The sequence below is a fragment of the Bubalus bubalis genome, chromosome 14, assembly GCF_019923935.1.
Source record: "Bubalus bubalis isolate 160015118507 breed Murrah chromosome 14, NDDB_SH_1, whole genome shotgun sequence".
NCBI classification, from domain to species: domain Eukaryota; kingdom Metazoa; phylum Chordata; class Mammalia; order Artiodactyla; family Bovidae; genus Bubalus; species Bubalus bubalis.
Genome location: NC_059170.1, coordinates 62,290,324 through 62,307,560, shown reverse-complemented (window position 1 = coordinate 62,307,560; position 17,237 = coordinate 62,290,324). Strand labels below are relative to the sequence as shown.

The window sequence follows — 17,237 nt, the reverse complement described above, 5'->3', positions numbered from 1 at the left end:
GAAGCCCCACTTTCCTTAGAGATTATTTAATTCATTTGGCTATTTTGAAGAATACTAACACTTCTAATTCCAATAGAATCATTTTTGTTTGTTCTTTTATGAGTTTTAGGAACACCTCTGTTCTTCTTCTTCTTTTTCTTTTTTCTTTTGGGGGCTGACTTTTTTCTTCTTTATAATGAACTCTATATGAAGTCTTCCAGGCGGAGTGTGTGTGCTCAGTTGTGCCCCACTCTTTGCGACCCCATGAACTGTAGCCCGCCAGGCTCCTTTGTCCATGGGATTTCTCAGGCAAGAATACTAGAGTGGGTTGCTATTTTCTCCTCCAGGGCAATCTCCCCGACCCATGGGTTGAGCCCGTGTCACTTAAGTTCCTGCATTGGCAGGCAGGTTTTTTACCCCCTACCACCACCTGGGAAGCCCAAAACTCTATATATAACTCTTTAAATTATGTAATTTTGATTTACAATGATTTAAATGTTTCTCTTTTTAAAAGGGAATCAGAAGAAAGAAAAGTATTTTTTGATCCTAGGACAATAAAAGTATTAAAAATTTAACTGATGTGAAAAAAAAAAAAATTGAATGTAGCACTAAATTCACCTGAAAGAGAAAAAAATTGTTACAAGTAGATTCATCTTAGAGGTGTTATTTAAAATAGCAGTCAGAATCAACATAAAGCTTATAACAAGAACCAAATATGATTACCTCTATCTTTGCTTGCCACAATTCTGACGTACTCTCAATTTTAGGGTAAAATGGTGTTTAAACAACTCTAGGGAAAGAGCAAAATAAACTGATGAAATGGAGAAATTTCAAGCTGCCAAGGTCATAAGTAAACTATACTTTTTTATATTCTAAATTAGAAAGTAAAATGCTTTAGGCAAATTTAGCTAGTACTGAGTAGGTTCTGAAAAGAAAATAAATGTTTCTCTTTTTTTCCTACCTTTATTGAGATGTAATTGATATGTAACATGGTGTAAGTTTAAGGAGTATAACATGCTGATTTGATACACTTACATACAGCATTAGCTAACATCTCCAACATGTCATACTATTACCATTACTTTTTTAGTGGTGATAACTTCTAAGATATACAGTCTTAGCAACTTTCAAGTTACTATATTATTATTCAGTCAGTTAGCTATGTCGAACTCTTTGCAACCACATGGACTGCAGCACGCCAGGATTCCCTGTCCTTCACCATCTCCTGGAGCTTGCTTAATCTTATGTCCATTGAGTCAGTGTTGCCATCCCACCATCTCAACCTCTGTCATCTCCTTCTCCTCCTGCCTTCAATCTTTCGCAGTGTCAGGGTCTTTTCTGATGAGCCAGCTTTTCGCATCAGGTGGCCAAAGTATTGGAGCTTCAGCATCAGTCCTTCCAATATATATTCAGGATTGATTTCCTTTAGGATTGACTGGTTTGATCTCCTTGCAGTTCATGGGACTCTCTAGAGTCTTCTCCAACACTACAGTTCAAAAGCATCAATCCTTAGGTGCTCAGACTTCTGTATGGTCCAACTCTAACATCCATACATGACTACTGGAAAAGTTACTATATAGTTAACTACTCTCAGTTCAGTTCAGTTCAGTCACTCTCAGCTGTGTCTGACTCTTTGTGACCCCGTGGACTGCAGGACACCAGGCCTCCCTGTCTATCACCAACTCCTGGAGTTTACTCAAACTTATGTCCATTGAATCAGTGATGCCATCCAACCATCTTATCATCTGTTGTCCCCTTCTCTCCCGCCTTCAATCCTTCTCGGCATCAGAGTCTTTTCCAGTGAGTCAATTATTCACATAGGTGGCCAAAGTATTGGAGTTTCAGCTTCAGCATTAGTCCTTCCAATGAATATTCAGGACTGACTTCCTTTAGGATGGACTGCTTGGATCTCCTTGCAGTCCAAGGGACTCAAGAGTCTTCTCCAACACCACAGTTCAAAAGCATCAATTCTTCTGTGCTCAGCTTTGTTTATAGTCCAATTCTCACATCCATACATGATTACTGGAAAAACCATAGCCTTGACTAGATGGACATTTGTTGGTTAAGTGATGTCTCAGCTCTTTAATATGCTGTCTAGTTTGGCCATAGCTTTTTTTCTAAGGAGTAAGCGTCTTTTAATTTCATGGCTGAAGTCACCTCTGCAGTGATTTTGGAGCCCCCCAAAAATAAACTCTGCCACTGTTTCCACTGTTTCCCCATCTATCTGCCATGAAGTGATGGGACTGGATGCCACAATCTTAATTTGCTGAATGTTGAGCTTTAAGACAACTTTTTCACTCTCCTCTTTCACTTTCATCAAGAGGCTCTTTAGTTCTTCTTTCTGCTAGAAGGATGGTGTCATCTGCATATCTGAGGTTATTGATATTTCTCCTGGCAATCTTGATTCCAGGTTGGGCTTCCTCCAGCCCAGTGTTTCTCATGATGTAATCTGCATAGAAGTTGAACAAACAGGGTGACAATATACAGCCTTGACGTACTCCTTTCCCGATTTGGAACCAGTCTGTTGTTCCATGTCCAGTTCTAACTGTTGCTTCTTGACCTGCATATAGTTACTCTATAGTACAGTATTTTTAGTTATAATCACCCATGCTGTGCATTAGATCCCCAGAACAAATCATGTTATTACTGGAAGTCTGTACCCTTTGACCAACATCTCCCCATTTTACCCCCTTCCAGCCCCCCATCACCACTATTCTCATGTGTTTCATGAGTTTGGCTTTTTTAGATTCCACATATAAGTGATACCACAAGGTCTTTGGTATTTATCTTTCTCTTGCTGACATTTCACTTGGTACAATACCCTCAAAGTCTGTCTGTATTTTCTGTGTTCTTGATGTGCCTTATTTTCTATCATTACAGGAGGACACAGATCATAATTACTATATATCTCGGATATATGGTCCATCTGATTCTGCCAGCCGGGATTTGTGGGTGAACATAGACCAAATGGAAAAGGACAAAGTGAAGATTCATGGAATACTGTCCAATACTCATCGGCAGGCTGCAGTAAGTGCTTTGACATTTTGAGTTTCTTTTTTTTTTCTGCTGTGAAAAAATTTTTGCTTTACCTGACATACTAACATTGTTTGTTGTGATCACTTTTCAAATATATTTAGTTCTGCATTTGCAGTTTAGATTACAGATAAGATGTTGTGGAATATGATAAAGAATTGCTTTGAGAAGCCAGTATTAATTTAACCATTAGTTAATTAATTTAATTGTCCACTGATTTCTCCAGTAAGTAGCATGAGTTGCACATTCCATTCAGAGTTGAGGTTCATCTTGATACTTTTCAGTTTTCTTGTAATCCATGCATTTAGACAACATTTTTAATACAGTTAATTCACAATCTTCCATTTTATATGAGTTAATTACTCTTGGTCTGAAGATGATTTAACTAGACACATTCATAATTCAAATAACACATGTAGACTAAATTCCATGTGGTAAGCAGAGAAGTTTAATATAAAAGAAAATAATTAATTAAATCCAGAAGGCTCCAAACGTAATTCAAGCCCAAGCTTAAATCACTTTCCAGTGGTGGTTCCTTAAACAGGTAATTTAAATCTTCTGAGGCACAGTTTCTGCATCTATACAGTGGGGAGGACAGGAGATATTAAAGCAGGTCTCCCTTAGCTTACATGGTCACTGATACCGTATTCTTTGTGTCAGGTTGAATGCTTACATGGATTAGCTTTTTTAAAAAGTTTTATTTATTTGTGGCTCTGCTGGGTTTTTGTTTCTGTGCAAGGGCTGTTCTCTAGTTGTGGAGAGCTGGGGAGACTCCCTAGACGTGGTGTGAAGCCTTCTCATTGCAGTGGCTTCTCTTGTTGCAGAGCACAGGCTCTTGAGTGGGGGCTCAGTAATTGTGACACACGAGTTTGGATGCCTTGTGGCATGGGGTATCTTCCTGGACCAGGGATCAAACTCATGTCCCTGTCTTGGCAAGCAGATTCTTAACCACTGAACCACCGAGGAAGCCCAGCTTTTTCAGTTTTCACAACAGTTCTATAATTTAAATATCACTTACCATCTAGGTGTTGCAGATAGGAGAACTTAACCTTGGAATAACCAGCCTCTCTAAGGTTCTCATGCTAATAAGAGGTGTGACTCAGCTGCGAACCTAGGCAGTCAGTCCCTCGTTCAAAATGTATGTGTTACCAGTCTTGGTTCTCAGAATATTCTTTGATAATCATTTTGTCAGAGATGATTCCTGATTTAACATTTCAAACATTATTTGGTTTCATTGCCGCTGATTACAGTGGTGATCTTACTATCGTGAAGCAATGTCCTGTTCAGTTTAGAAAGATGTGCAGTGAAAACAAAATAACTTTAACTTTTCAAGTGCAATTGCCAGATATTATTGACACAAAGATAGAACTAATAGAGTAATGGCTGATCTGATTTAAAGAGGCATCGATGTGATAAATATAAGATATCAAAAATGTTGACCATCAGCCTTCATTGTGTATATGTAGATGTTCCTATATCAGGAGATCACCTTCTAACAGTGAAAATGGAAATTAATTGTATCATGATGCTTCACTGAAGTTCAGAAGCAGATGAAGTAGCCACCACCCCTTGCTGAATTACATCATTCCTTTTCCTTTGCATATTCAAGCAGTCTCAGAGAAGATGACAGATTCAGAAATGATTCATGGTCTGGCTTAGAACAGATCTTCAAAAGAAGAGAAAATGAGAAATATTGGATTAATACCATGATTTTCAGGAATGTATTGCATTTGACAATCTTCCCACCATGTCACAGTCCCTAATAATATAATACATACTTTGTAAGAGTTTGAACATTGGCATGTCCACATGGAGATTCCAGAATATGACCTAGGTCTTTGTCTGTAAGCAAAGGAAAAAGTTCATCAGTTAAAATGTTAGCTGATTTCTCCTTAGACTTTCTCAAATGTTCTCCCACAGGGGCAGTAGTTCGTGTGTCCTGTCTTTCCTTAAAGAAGATTTTTTTTTTCTCTTTGGAATAGAGTTTGGTTGCCTCGTAACAACTTTCTGATAGTTTCAAGAAAAAATATGATGATATAAAGATCTATTTTTTTCTTACGGTGATTGTGACATTGTTGGTTTGAACACCAAAGATTGGCTAAAACACAGATGCAAAGACTCGAGCTTGAGCTTGAAACTTAGCTGGTGCTCCATGCATTGATTTTTAAATATATATCATTGATAGAAACCTTTATTTTAGTTACTGTGCCATTGGTTTTCCATGAGAATCTAAACGATTGTCAAGAATTTCTTCCGGCTAGACATTAGTCCTGAATCCACTATCCCTATCACCACCAACAGAACACACACACACACACACACGCACACAAGCATTCACATCCAGGTACATATTAATAAATTCAGTTTATAACAATAAAGTTGATAATATCATGTAGTTACTTTTTTTTCAGGAAAAATTTGCCATTTAGACTTTTTCATTCGAATAGTTTTATATCTTGGAACTTACAAATTTTCTTACTAGAATATTTTATAAAAGTTTCCTACATTCTTTCTTTCAGAAATATGATTGTTATATATTTGTTTGAAGATTTCCAAATTGTAGAAAGTGATCCATGTTTCACTATTTCTTCCACTGGTCTGCTCATCTTTCCAATCCTGCCTTGTTCTCTTCACTCCCTCTCTATTATGCCAGCCTTGGAGTAGAACCAGGTTTTAGAGGTGATGACAGAATTGCAGTGTTAAGGTAGTGTTATGGCCAGGGACTCAACGATGCCCACATACAGCCTCTTCCCCCACCCCTCTCCACACACACAACACAGACACTCAGCCACAGCTACTCTCCCCTCTGTGATATTATTGAGAGGCTTAACCCCAAGGGAAAACAGCAAATGGGAAACAGTGATCCACTTCATAGATTAGGTTCCTGATATAATCATCAAAATCCTTGATGCAGAGCTTTCTGGTGGACTTCCCAAGTGGTGCTAGTGGTAAAGAACCTGCTTGCCAATGCAGGAGAAGTAAGAGATGCAGGTTCGGTCCTGGGGTTGGGAAGATTCCCCTGGAGAAGGGAATGGCAACCCACTCTTGTATTCTTGCCTGGAGGATCCCATGGACAGCTGAGCCTGGCAGGCTACAGTCCAGGGGATCACAAAGATGGGCACAACTGAATCGACTTAGCACGCAGGCCCCCTCTGGTAGTTTGGCTGGAAACAGGACTTAAGTTTAACCTCTAAGGGAAGAGGGGAGTTTCTTAAGTCTTAACACCAAATGATGAAATTTGCATACCCAGGACATCCTTTCTGTCAGCCAGTTAGACAAAAGAAGAGAACAGAAAGATCTAGCCTAGGGGAGACTCAAGGGCAGCTGGTTAACTAACCAGCCCTGGGCAAAGGGAAAGGAAGTCAGAGAGCTGAAAACTGGGAAGGCTGCCCTTCCCAACTTCCTCCCAGTAGGTCACAGGAAGACACAGGAGTGTCTGACCTGGAAACATAACTTTTTAAAGAATATTATCCCCTTCACCACTATCATCTATAAATGTGGTCTGAACAGTATTTTGGGATCTTGGGTTAATTTTCTAGAAAAGGAGGAATATTGGACATAGAGTAACAGTTGTTTCTTTTCTCCCATCCACAATACTCTTATGGTGTCAGAGTAAAACTTACCATTTAATTCACATTCTTCACGTGCCAAAACACCCTGATTTCTCTTTCCTTTAATAATGTAAACTAAAATGATTAGTATTTATACTATCTCACATGCTAGTAAAGTAATGCTCAAAATTCTCCAAGCCAGGCTTCAGCAATATGTGAACCGTGAACTTCCTGATGTTCAAGCTGGTTTTAGAAAAGGCAGAGGAACCAGAGATCAAATTGCCAACATACGCTGGATCATGGAAAAAGCAAGAGAGTTCCAGAAAAACATCTATTTCTGCTTTATTGACTATGCCAAAGCCTTTGACTGTGTGGATCACAATAAACTGTGGGAAATTCTGAAAGAGATGGGAATACCCGACCACCTGAACTGCCTCTTGAGAAATTTGTATGCAGGTCAGGAAGCAACAGTTAGAACTGGACATGGAACAACAGACTGCTTCCAAATAGGAAAAGGAGTACATCAAGGCTGTATATTGTCACCCTGTTTATTTAACTTCTATGCAGAGTACATCATGAGAAACGCTTGACTGGAAGAAGCACAAGCTGGAATCAAGATTGCCGGGAGAAATATCAATAACCTCAGATATGCAGATGACACCACCCTTATAGTAGAAAGTGAAGAGGAACTAAAAAGCCTCTTGATGAAAGTGAAAGTGGAGAGTGAAAAAGTTGGCTTAAAGCTCAACATTCAGAAAACGAAGATCATGGCATCCGGTCCCACCACTTCATGGGAAATAGATGGGGAAACAGTGGAAACAGTGTCAGACTTTATTTTTCTGGGCTCCAAAATCACTGCAGATGGTGACTGCAGCCATGAAATTAAAAGACGCTTACTCCTTGGAAGGAAAGTTATGACCAACCTAGATAGCATATTCAAAGGCAGAGACATTACTTTGCCAACAAAGGTTCGTCTAGTCAAGGCTATGGTTTTTCCTGTGGTCATGTATGGATGTGAGAGTTGGACTGTGAAGAAGGCTGAGCGCTGAAGAATTGATGCTTTTGAACTGTGGTGTTGGAGAAGACTCTTGGGAGTCCCTTGGACTGCAAGGAGATCCAACCAGTCCATTCTGAAGGAGATCAGCCCTGGGATTTCTTTGGAAGGAATGATGCTGAAGCTGAAACTCCAGTACTTTGGCCACCTCATGCGAAGAGCTGACTCATTGGAAAAGACTCTGATGCTGGGAGGGATTGGGGGCAGGAGGAAAAGGGGATGACAGAGGATGAGATGTCTGGATGGCATCATTGACTTGATGGACGTGAGTCTCAGTGAACTCCGGGAGTTGGTGATGGACAGGGAGGCCTGGCGTGCTGCGATTCATGGGGTTGCAAAGAGTTGGACACGACTGAGCAACTGATCTGATCTGATCTGATCTGATATATATATATGTATGTAGTAATTTGATTACATGTTCCTTCAATTTCCCCTCTGTCCTTTTTTGTTTAAATATCCCCATTGTTCTTTTTGAGTTAAATAACAATTCTTAAATCATATTTGCAGTAAAAACAGATGTTAAAACCTAGTTTTCCAGTTGGACACATTAAAGGAAGAAGCATGTCTTCAAACAGTAGTTAAAGGAAAACAAAAAATTGGCATAAGTCCCTATCACACGACAAGCAATGAGTCAAGCACCTTACCTTCAAATAGTGGTACCTATTTGGGTTTTTTGTTCCTTATTTAAAGTCCATAGTTATCAGGTTGCAAACCTAGAACTTTCTGACTACAAACCTGGGAACCAGTTGAAATTTCTTCTTCTTCTTTTTTTTTTTTAACTTCTATGAGGCCTTCAAATGCCACCATTTTGAGATTTTCTTCTGTACTTCTCAGTCCATATAACTTAATTTATTGCTGGACACAGTTTGATTCAACAACCAAATTAGAATTTATGTGTCTTTTGAAACCACAGTTTATGAAGTTCAGATTCACAACTTCTACAGAAGCACCATTGTCCCAGTGGAAGGATTCTGGGGTTACAGACTTTATGAGACCTTGACTCCAAAACTCATTTTCTTAGATTCAGGCCTCTTTGGACCTCAATGTTATAACCTAGAACAAAGGGGAAAGTGCCTGCTTTGACTCCCCTCCAGTGTTATTTCAAGAATAAAAGTGAAATAAATATGAAAGGACACTGCAAACACCAAATAACAATGAGGCAGTAATGAAGCATTGTTGTCTGAGTCCTAATTCTTCACAACAAAACATATTAACCCCTAAATACATTAATTCCTAAGTAATCTCTCAGAGTCTCTTTCTATAGATAGCTATGCACCTATATATTTATATCCATATATTTTTAAATAATTTTTTTTGGCCAGGGAATTGCCAGTGTGCTTTTTGTCAGACATAAACATACCCTGCCCTTAAAATTTTTTAACTATTTTTCTACGTATTAGTAAGAAGATTGATTCTTTATATAAGAAACACTAGCCAAATGAAATGAATTGTTGCTCTCCTGTCTACCATAAAGCTGGTAAAGTTTTTGATGAGACTGGTACAGTTTTGATGATAGACTGTTTTAAAATTTAAAAATTGGATTGTTCTCTGTGGGGATCTTCAGACTACTCAAAAACATACCGAAACCTTCATTAACAAAAATTAGGCTTTCTGGAGGTATTTTCTTTTTCCCCAGAAAAATAACAGCATTTTGCCTAGCATTTCCATTGGTCTTAAATTTGCATAATGTTGATGTTGGGAGAACTACATTCAGTTGCTTGTGGTGACTTTAGTCAATTGTTTTTGTATATTGCAGAATTTATTTTTTCCTGTGCATTAGAAAATCTGTTGATAAGTGATTATTTTTCTAAATTATTAACTCAAAAGGCAATTTAATTTGCTATCTCTATCAGGCTATTATCTGGACCACACATTTTTGTCTGCATCCTATTCACAGTGTCTAACAATAAGTTGCTTTTATTTTTATTTTGACTGGTAAATAAACTTGCTGCATTCTCTCTTGTGAGTTGTTTCATTTCAAGTAAGACATACATCTGGAGGAGGAAATGGCAACCCACTCCAGTATTCTTGTCTAGGAAACTCCATGGACAGAGGAGCTTCGCAGGCTACAGTCCATAGCATTGCAAAAGAATCGAACACGACTGAACACACAGGCACAAGACATACACAGTTCATCAACCTGTCCTTACTTGTCTTCATTTATGGGGTTTTTCTCTAGTTTAATAACAGACTAGGATAAGCTGTGTCTGTACAACTGTTTCTCTAACTTAATTTTTGTCTAATTAATTCACTTTACTATTAATATTATCATATTGAAATTATAAATTTTGAGAATAATTATCTGTCCTGAAAAAAGTATTATTTGAGGGCCTTTTATGGAAAAGAAAGGCTGTTTTTTCCCCCATTCCATAAAACCAACCTGAGATCAGAGTAATTGAATTCCTTTGCATGCCATGCAGGTGAGCTGGTCTGCTTGTCCCAAAGCCAGTGGACATGGAAGGATCTAGTCCCTCTTCCACAGATGGTGTTAATGATTCAGGCTAAACATTCCTATCTAATATTTTAGTCATGGAAGGGACTTTGGAAATTCTTGAAGATAGTGGCCAATTTTTACACATATTCCTAAGCTTTGTTTTCCAAAGCAAAAACACACCTTCTTTTTAAAAGTCATCCTTGAGTTCATCATATTTCAGTTTAATTTCATCCCATTTCTCCATGTTGTGTCTTTAGTAGAGGACAGGCACCATTCTTTACATAAATTTAGAGTCATAGGAAGTAATCATACATTCGCCGTTGCCAGTGCTGACTATACAATACATCTAGATAGATAACTATCTACTCAACTTTTTAAAGTCACAAGTGAGGCAAATACTTGGAGGTTTCATATTAATCTTCTATAATTAGGGGCTGCTAAAGTGGGATCCCACAGTCAGGCAGCTGTGTCTCAGGTGGAATAAATAAATCCATTTACTCCTATTTTTCATTATAGATTGTCTTGTCAGACCCATTTTTAATCATCCTTTCCCATCTCTCTAGGACCCCACGAAGACTTAACAAGGGTTAATTTTAGATAACATGAGTGTAAAATGTATTCTCATCCTGAAGTTATTAAATGATAAAGCTTCCACAGGACTCTTTTCAAGGAAAACATTTTGTAGCACAGAAAAGTTAGCAAAATATAGATGGAATATAGTGTTCCCTAAGAGTAAATACAACGAAAAGCAGCTAGGTATAAGTCTTGTGGAAAATCTTAAATTGTAGAAGATAAAAGACTTCAGACATTTTGGAATTGAAATTTCCTGAACAAGTTAGTATTCTAGTATCCTTTAAAAATATTTTTTTGTGTCTGTTTTCAGTAACTTTATTTTTGTCCATTTCTTCTTATTAAATTATAGCCTATGACTTAGGTGGATGATTACTTTAGGTGAAATAGTCAAGATCTCACATTGTTTGTTTATAAATTGGCCTCCCATCAGAACATGTGTTGTGCCTGAAATTCCAGCCCCAGAATGTAGGTCTCATCCCTTCTTCACTGAAGGTGCTCTGTTCCTATGCCAATGGGACCAGAAGTAGAACACTTTTAGTCACTCTCAATGAGTGATAAATTGCAAGGAATTTCTTGTTATGCAGCCAATGTCTGACACAAATGTCAAGTAAGCTTCACTCCTGACAGACAGGCTGAGTTTAGCTACCTGAGTCCTGATCCCTGCAGGACCAGCTGTAGACATGGGCAGGGTGGATAAAGAAGCAGCTCTTGGAAGCTGTGTTGAGAGGCATCAATTTACTTATTTAGCTTTTGAAAAATACAAAAGTTGGCCACTGTGGCAAAATATTACAAATCAGTGAATCTGCAGATAAGATATAGGAGACTCTTTGGATTATTGTAACTTTCATTTGAATTTATTTCCAAATAAAATGTTAAAAAAACAAAATAAAAGAGAGGATGTTAGTGGAGGAAGATGAAGAGTTAAAATTGGACCTGGCCCAAATTTTCATTTCAACCTGTGGTCAAGTTTTGAATGATTTAGTCACCCTTCTGCTGAGATTTGCCTGCACTGAATTCCAGATCCTAATACCCTGCCTGATGTGCATTGAAACCCATACTGTGACTCAGGTGTTTGAGAAAGAAAAGGGCTTTATTGTGAGGTTGACCTGCAGGGAGACAGGCAAGGCTCAAATCTGTCTCTCAGATTCAAGGTTGGGGCGAAATTTAAGGGGTCAGGGGATTTCAAACTTGGGAGCTGATTGGCTAGTCTCTAGATCCTGTGCTGCTGGAAGCTGACTTCTCACTTTGTAAAGGGCTCCAGTGGCAACTTATCGGTTCTTTGAGATCTGTAGATTGAAGTTTCTTGGTTTAGGGTCAGTCTGGAGACACCGGTTCCTATCTTGCACATGCGCACTGCGGTTTCTGTAAAGTAACCCAGGTTTTGATTATTCAACAGCCTGATTTTAGGGAGCAAAACCAGTTTCCCTTGGTCAGTGTTTCGAGCTGTTTCAATGTCAGCTGAGGGGCAGCTTGATAGAGTGTATAAGCATGTCGACTTAGAAACAGGCTGCCTACACCAGAGTCTCCACTTCTGCCAGCTAAAAGCTGGGTAACTTACAGTGTTTTTACTTTATGTTAATCATTTCCCTCAGCTGTAAAATGGGAATGATGATAGTACCTACTTTCTAAGATTTTCACTAGAATGGAATGATTTATTAATAACATTTGTACTATGCTTAAGCAGTGGCTGCTCTAGATGACTGTTAGTATTGATAACTAATCATTGTCATACAGACATTTTAACTCTAAAACAATCATTTTCCAGTGACAGAAAAGAAGGGAGGACAGATTATGATCCACGGAGACAAGCAAGGGCATTTTCAAACTGTCCAGGATAAACTCATAGGAATACATTTCCTGTCCTGCCCTGTTTGACGGTCACTGGTCAAGGAAGTAGCCACCATGTCCTTGTCCTTTGGTGTACTGAGGCTGCAAAGAGCTTTTGCAAATCATTACTTTAAAGGTGCTGTGCTAGGAGGTATCCCTATCCTTTCCTGCCCTAAATGGAAAATTTCAGGTCAGATGAGTGCTAACAGGCAAAGTGAGATGATGTTATCGAGAATCAAGTCTATTTATCCTTTTAACCCATTTCACGCTTGTCAAAGCTTCCTTACAGCACTGTTTTAGAGTTTCAAAGACCATTTATATGACACAAAGTCTTGACTTTCCAAGTGGGGTTTCTGGGGCAGTCTCAGGAGCACTGGGAGCTTGTTAGAAATGCAGAATTTTAGTTCCCTCCCCCCACCCCTGACTATCCGCAGCAGAGTCTATTTTTAACAAGAACCTTAAGTGATTACCATGCACACTCAGGTTGGAGAAGTCTGGTAGAATTACTGCCTTGTTCTCAGAGCAGTGTGGAAAATCCAGATGTGACCTCTGGGTCTCCCCTCCCCCACCGACCCTCCCAGGGCTCCTTTATAAATCCTGGTTTTTCTTACCCTCTGTGCCCTTAAACAGACTTATGCTCTGCACTCTCCCTGAATGGTGAACAGTCACATAACTCATTTGAATAATTCTCAAAATGTGCAAGTATAGGCAGGCAACCATAAGCCAAGTGTTGCTGGGAACCACGAAGTGTAAGAGATCAAAAGATATGATGTTCACTCAGTCTCAAGTTCATATGAACAAGCAATGGGTAACTGCAAAATGTTCATATGTTATTTTCTAATTTACATGGAGCCCCATGCAGTGTCATTCAATATGCAGGGTTAATTAAGCTCTCGGTTACAAAAAAGTGCTGAAACAGTTAGAATTTCTAACCCAGAAAATCAATTCGATTGATGGGCTTTATTTCTGAAAGGAGCCACTCCCTTGCCTGTATATTTGCATATTGATTAGCCCCTTTTCCTGAACAATTTGACCTTTTAATTAGGTTTCCAGTGTTTTCAGTTACTGGATTAACAACCCATATCCTGTTCACTCCCCTGCAAGAGGGAGAGTTTGTTTAAATTCCATTTTGTAAAAATTCCACATGGCAAAAGTGGCGTGAAGCATCCTGCCCACTGCAGCTATTTTATTTCTGGCAAATACTCAGCTCGTTTATGGCCCTGAAGCAGGATCTGACTATAGGATATATCAAAAGAAGCTTACATTGCTGTTGGCCACATGGAAATGCCTCTCCATAGTACATTTTCTCTCTTTGGTAGCAACTTGCTGTAGAAACTTGTTAATTTAAATTTTTCTATCTGTATCTACATACATACACCTGTATACCAACTTGAAAATTGTTAGTTGCTCAGTCATATCTGACTCTTTGTGACCCCATGGACTCGAGTCCTCCAGGCTCTTCTGTCCATGGAATTCTCCAGGCAAGAATATTGGAGTGTGTGGCCATTGCCTTCTCTAGGGTTCATCCAGATCCAGGGATCAAACCTGGATCTCCTGCGTTGCAGGCAGATTCTTTACCATCTGCGCCACCAGGGAAGCCCATATACTCATATTTATATCTTTCAGTTTATGTTACTTTTATAAGTGAATATTTGTTAAACAGGTGAATAAACCAGTGAAAGGTCATTACCATTGACAATTGTAAAACACATGAAAAGATGCTCACCATCACTCATTATCAGAGAAATGCAAATCAGAACCACAATAAGGTACCATTTCACGCCAGTCAGAATGGTTGTAATCCAAAAGTCTACAAGCAATAAATGCTGGAGAGGGTGTGGAGAAAAGGGAACCCTCTTACACTGTTGGTGTGAATGCAAACTAGTACAGCCACTATGGAGAACAGTGTGGAGATTCCTTAAAAAACTGGAAATAGAACTGCCTTATGACCCAGCAATCCCACTGCTGGGCACACACCCTGAGGAAACCAGATTGAAAGAGACACATGTACCCCAATGTTCATCGCAGCACTGTTTTAATAGCCAGGACATGGAAGCAACCTAGATGTCCATCAGCAGATGAATGGATAAGAAAGCTGTGGTACATATACACAATGGAATATTACTCAGCCATTAAAAAGAATACATTTGAGTCAGTTCTAATGAGGTGGATGAAACTGGAGCCTATTATACAGAGTGAAGTAAGTCAGAAAGAAAAACACCAATACAGTATACTAACGCATATATATGGAATTTAGAAAGATGGTAACAATAACCCTGTATACGAGACAGCAAAAGAGACACTGATGTATAGAACAGTCTTTTGGACTCTGTGGGAGAGGGAGAGGGTGGGATGATTTGGGAGAATGGCATTGAAACATGTATAGTATCGTATATGAAATGAGTTGCCCGTCCAGGTTCGATGCATGATACTGGATGCTTGGGGCTGGTGCACTGGGACGACCCAGAGGGATGGAATGGGGAGGGAGGAGGGTTCAGGATGGGGAACACATGTATACCTGTAGCGGATTCATGTTGATATATGGCAAAACCAATACAATATTATAAAGTTAAAAAAAAGAATAAAAATAAATTAGGAGTCTATTTACAAAATAAATAAATAAATAAATGTTGTGTAAGTTTAGAAAACAGGCCCTTGGATCTATCCTTGGCAGATAAGAAATGGAAGCATCTAATCCTCAAATGTGCAAATTGAGTAGTTCAGGCTGTTCCCATCATCCAGTGAGAAGAGACCACCATGTTACCATCAGACCTCAATGGTGTGCAGCTCATGACAGCTCCATGCAGCCCAGCGCTGCTAGTCTAGTCCCCGTGATTTCATCAGAAAGACTGCTCTGTACCTTCCCCAGATTTTCTTTTTGTGTGTGTGGCTTTAGCCTCAGGCATCCGGGAGCTTTCTATTTCCACTGTTATTAAATTTTAAAGAACATTAAGTTATGTTTACTGAGAACAAAAACATCAGTCACTGACAACGTTAAGAGTACCAGGTAGAAAATGCCTATGGAAGATGTGAAAATAGGTAGGAAAAGGATCACCTAGTATAAGGGAGAGAGAATGATGTCCTGTAGTGGGCAAGATTTAGGAGTTTGGAGTCAAGCACATTTGGATTGAAATCCTGGCTCTACTGCTTCTGCTGCTTTGAACTTACTAGTTTTCCTTTCTTATAAAGTTTGACCAAGGAGATCAAACCAGTCAGTCCTAAAGGAAGTCAATCTTGAATATTCATTGGAAGAATTGATTCTGAAGCTTCAATACTTTGCCCATCTGATGCGAAGAGCCGACTCATTGGAAAAGACCCTAATGCTGGGCAAGATGGAAGGCAGGAGGAGAAGGGGATGACAGAGGATGAGATGGTTGGATGGCATCACCGACTCAATGGTCATGAATTTGGGCAAGCTCCGGGAGCTGATGAAGGGAAACCTGGTATGCTGCAGTCCATGGGGTCACAAAGAGTCACATATTACTGAGCGATTGAACAACTTGTAAAGTTTTGTTTTGAAATAATTTCAGGCTTGTAAATAAACTTGGAAAAATTATTGACGAGTTCCCATATAGCTTTCAACAAGCATCCCCAAGTAGTAACACTTTATATACTCATGGTACAATTTCCAACACCAAGAAATTACCATTGGTGTGATGTTCTTAACTAATCTTCATGCTATATTCACCTTTTGTGAACTGTCCCCAAACCACCCTTATTCTTATTTGGAATCCAATATAGGACCCACATTGCATTTGTTTGTCAAATCTCCTAGTCGCACCTCCTCCGATCTATGACACATTTTCTGTCTTTCTTTATCTTTCATGAAACTTGACATTTTGAAGGGTATTTACCAGTCTCTGTACAGTGATCTTGATTTGAGGTTTGTCTACTGCTTCTTCATGGTTAAATACAGGTCTCTATTTTTGGCAAGAATACTAGGGGAGGGACTTCCCTGGCAGTCCAGTGGTTAACATGAAGGCTTTCATTGCCCAGGACCAGGGATCCATCTCTGGTGGGGGAACTAAAATCCCACAAGATACCTAGTGTGGAAGGGAAAAAAAAAAAAAGAATACCCAGGGAATAGTATTTTGTCTATCACCATGCATACATCAGCAGGTACCTGATGTCATCACGTCTCATTACCAGCCATGTTAACTTTGATCACCTGCTTAAGGTGATGTCTACCAGATTTTGTTTCTTTACTGTAAACTTACTGTTTTTCCTTTTCTAATTACTAAGTATCTTTGGAGGAGATACTCTGTGCATACAAAACATCTTCTTTCTTGTCATACTCTCACCTAGTTTTAGCATTCATACTTGCTTAATGCAGACAAAATACTTAGAATGATGTCTGATACATTAAAAGCTAATTCCATTCTTATAACACAAGTAAATACACTAGTTATGATCATTTCAATATAACAAAAATGAAGCCATCATAATGTTTCTGTGAAACATAGTATCTAATTGTGATGTGATTCTATTACAAAAGCAATTTGCCTCCATTGCTATTAGAAACAACATATATCAAATCATTTCCACCTCCTTATTAGAAATCAGATCAGATCAGATCAGTCGCTCAGTCGTGTCCGACTCTTTGCGACCCCATGAATCGCAGCACGCCAGGCCTCCCTGGCCATCACCAACTCCCAGAGTTCACTCAGACTCATGTCCATCGAGTCAGTGATGCCATCCAGCCATCCCATCCTCTGTTGTCCCCTTCTCCTCTTGCCCCCAATCCCTCCCAGCATCAGAGTCTTTGCCAATGAGTCAACTCTTCGCA

At 39.2% G+C, this 17,237-nt stretch overlaps 1 protein-coding gene across 5 annotated transcripts in view; it reads left to right on the top strand.

The window, feature by feature from the left end:
- PLXDC2 (plexin domain containing 2) overlaps positions 1-17,237 on the top strand; it is a 427,345-nt gene that overhangs the window by 220,780 nt on the left and 189,328 nt on the right. For all 5 annotated transcript variants that reach the window (XM_025264436.3, XM_025264435.3, XM_044928172.2 and 2 more), the window contains exon 3: positions 2,860-3,006. In XM_025264436.3, coding sequence (XP_025120221.3) covers positions 2,860-3,006 — 147 coding nt within the window. The remainder of the gene's footprint in view (positions 1-2,859; positions 3,007-17,237) is intronic.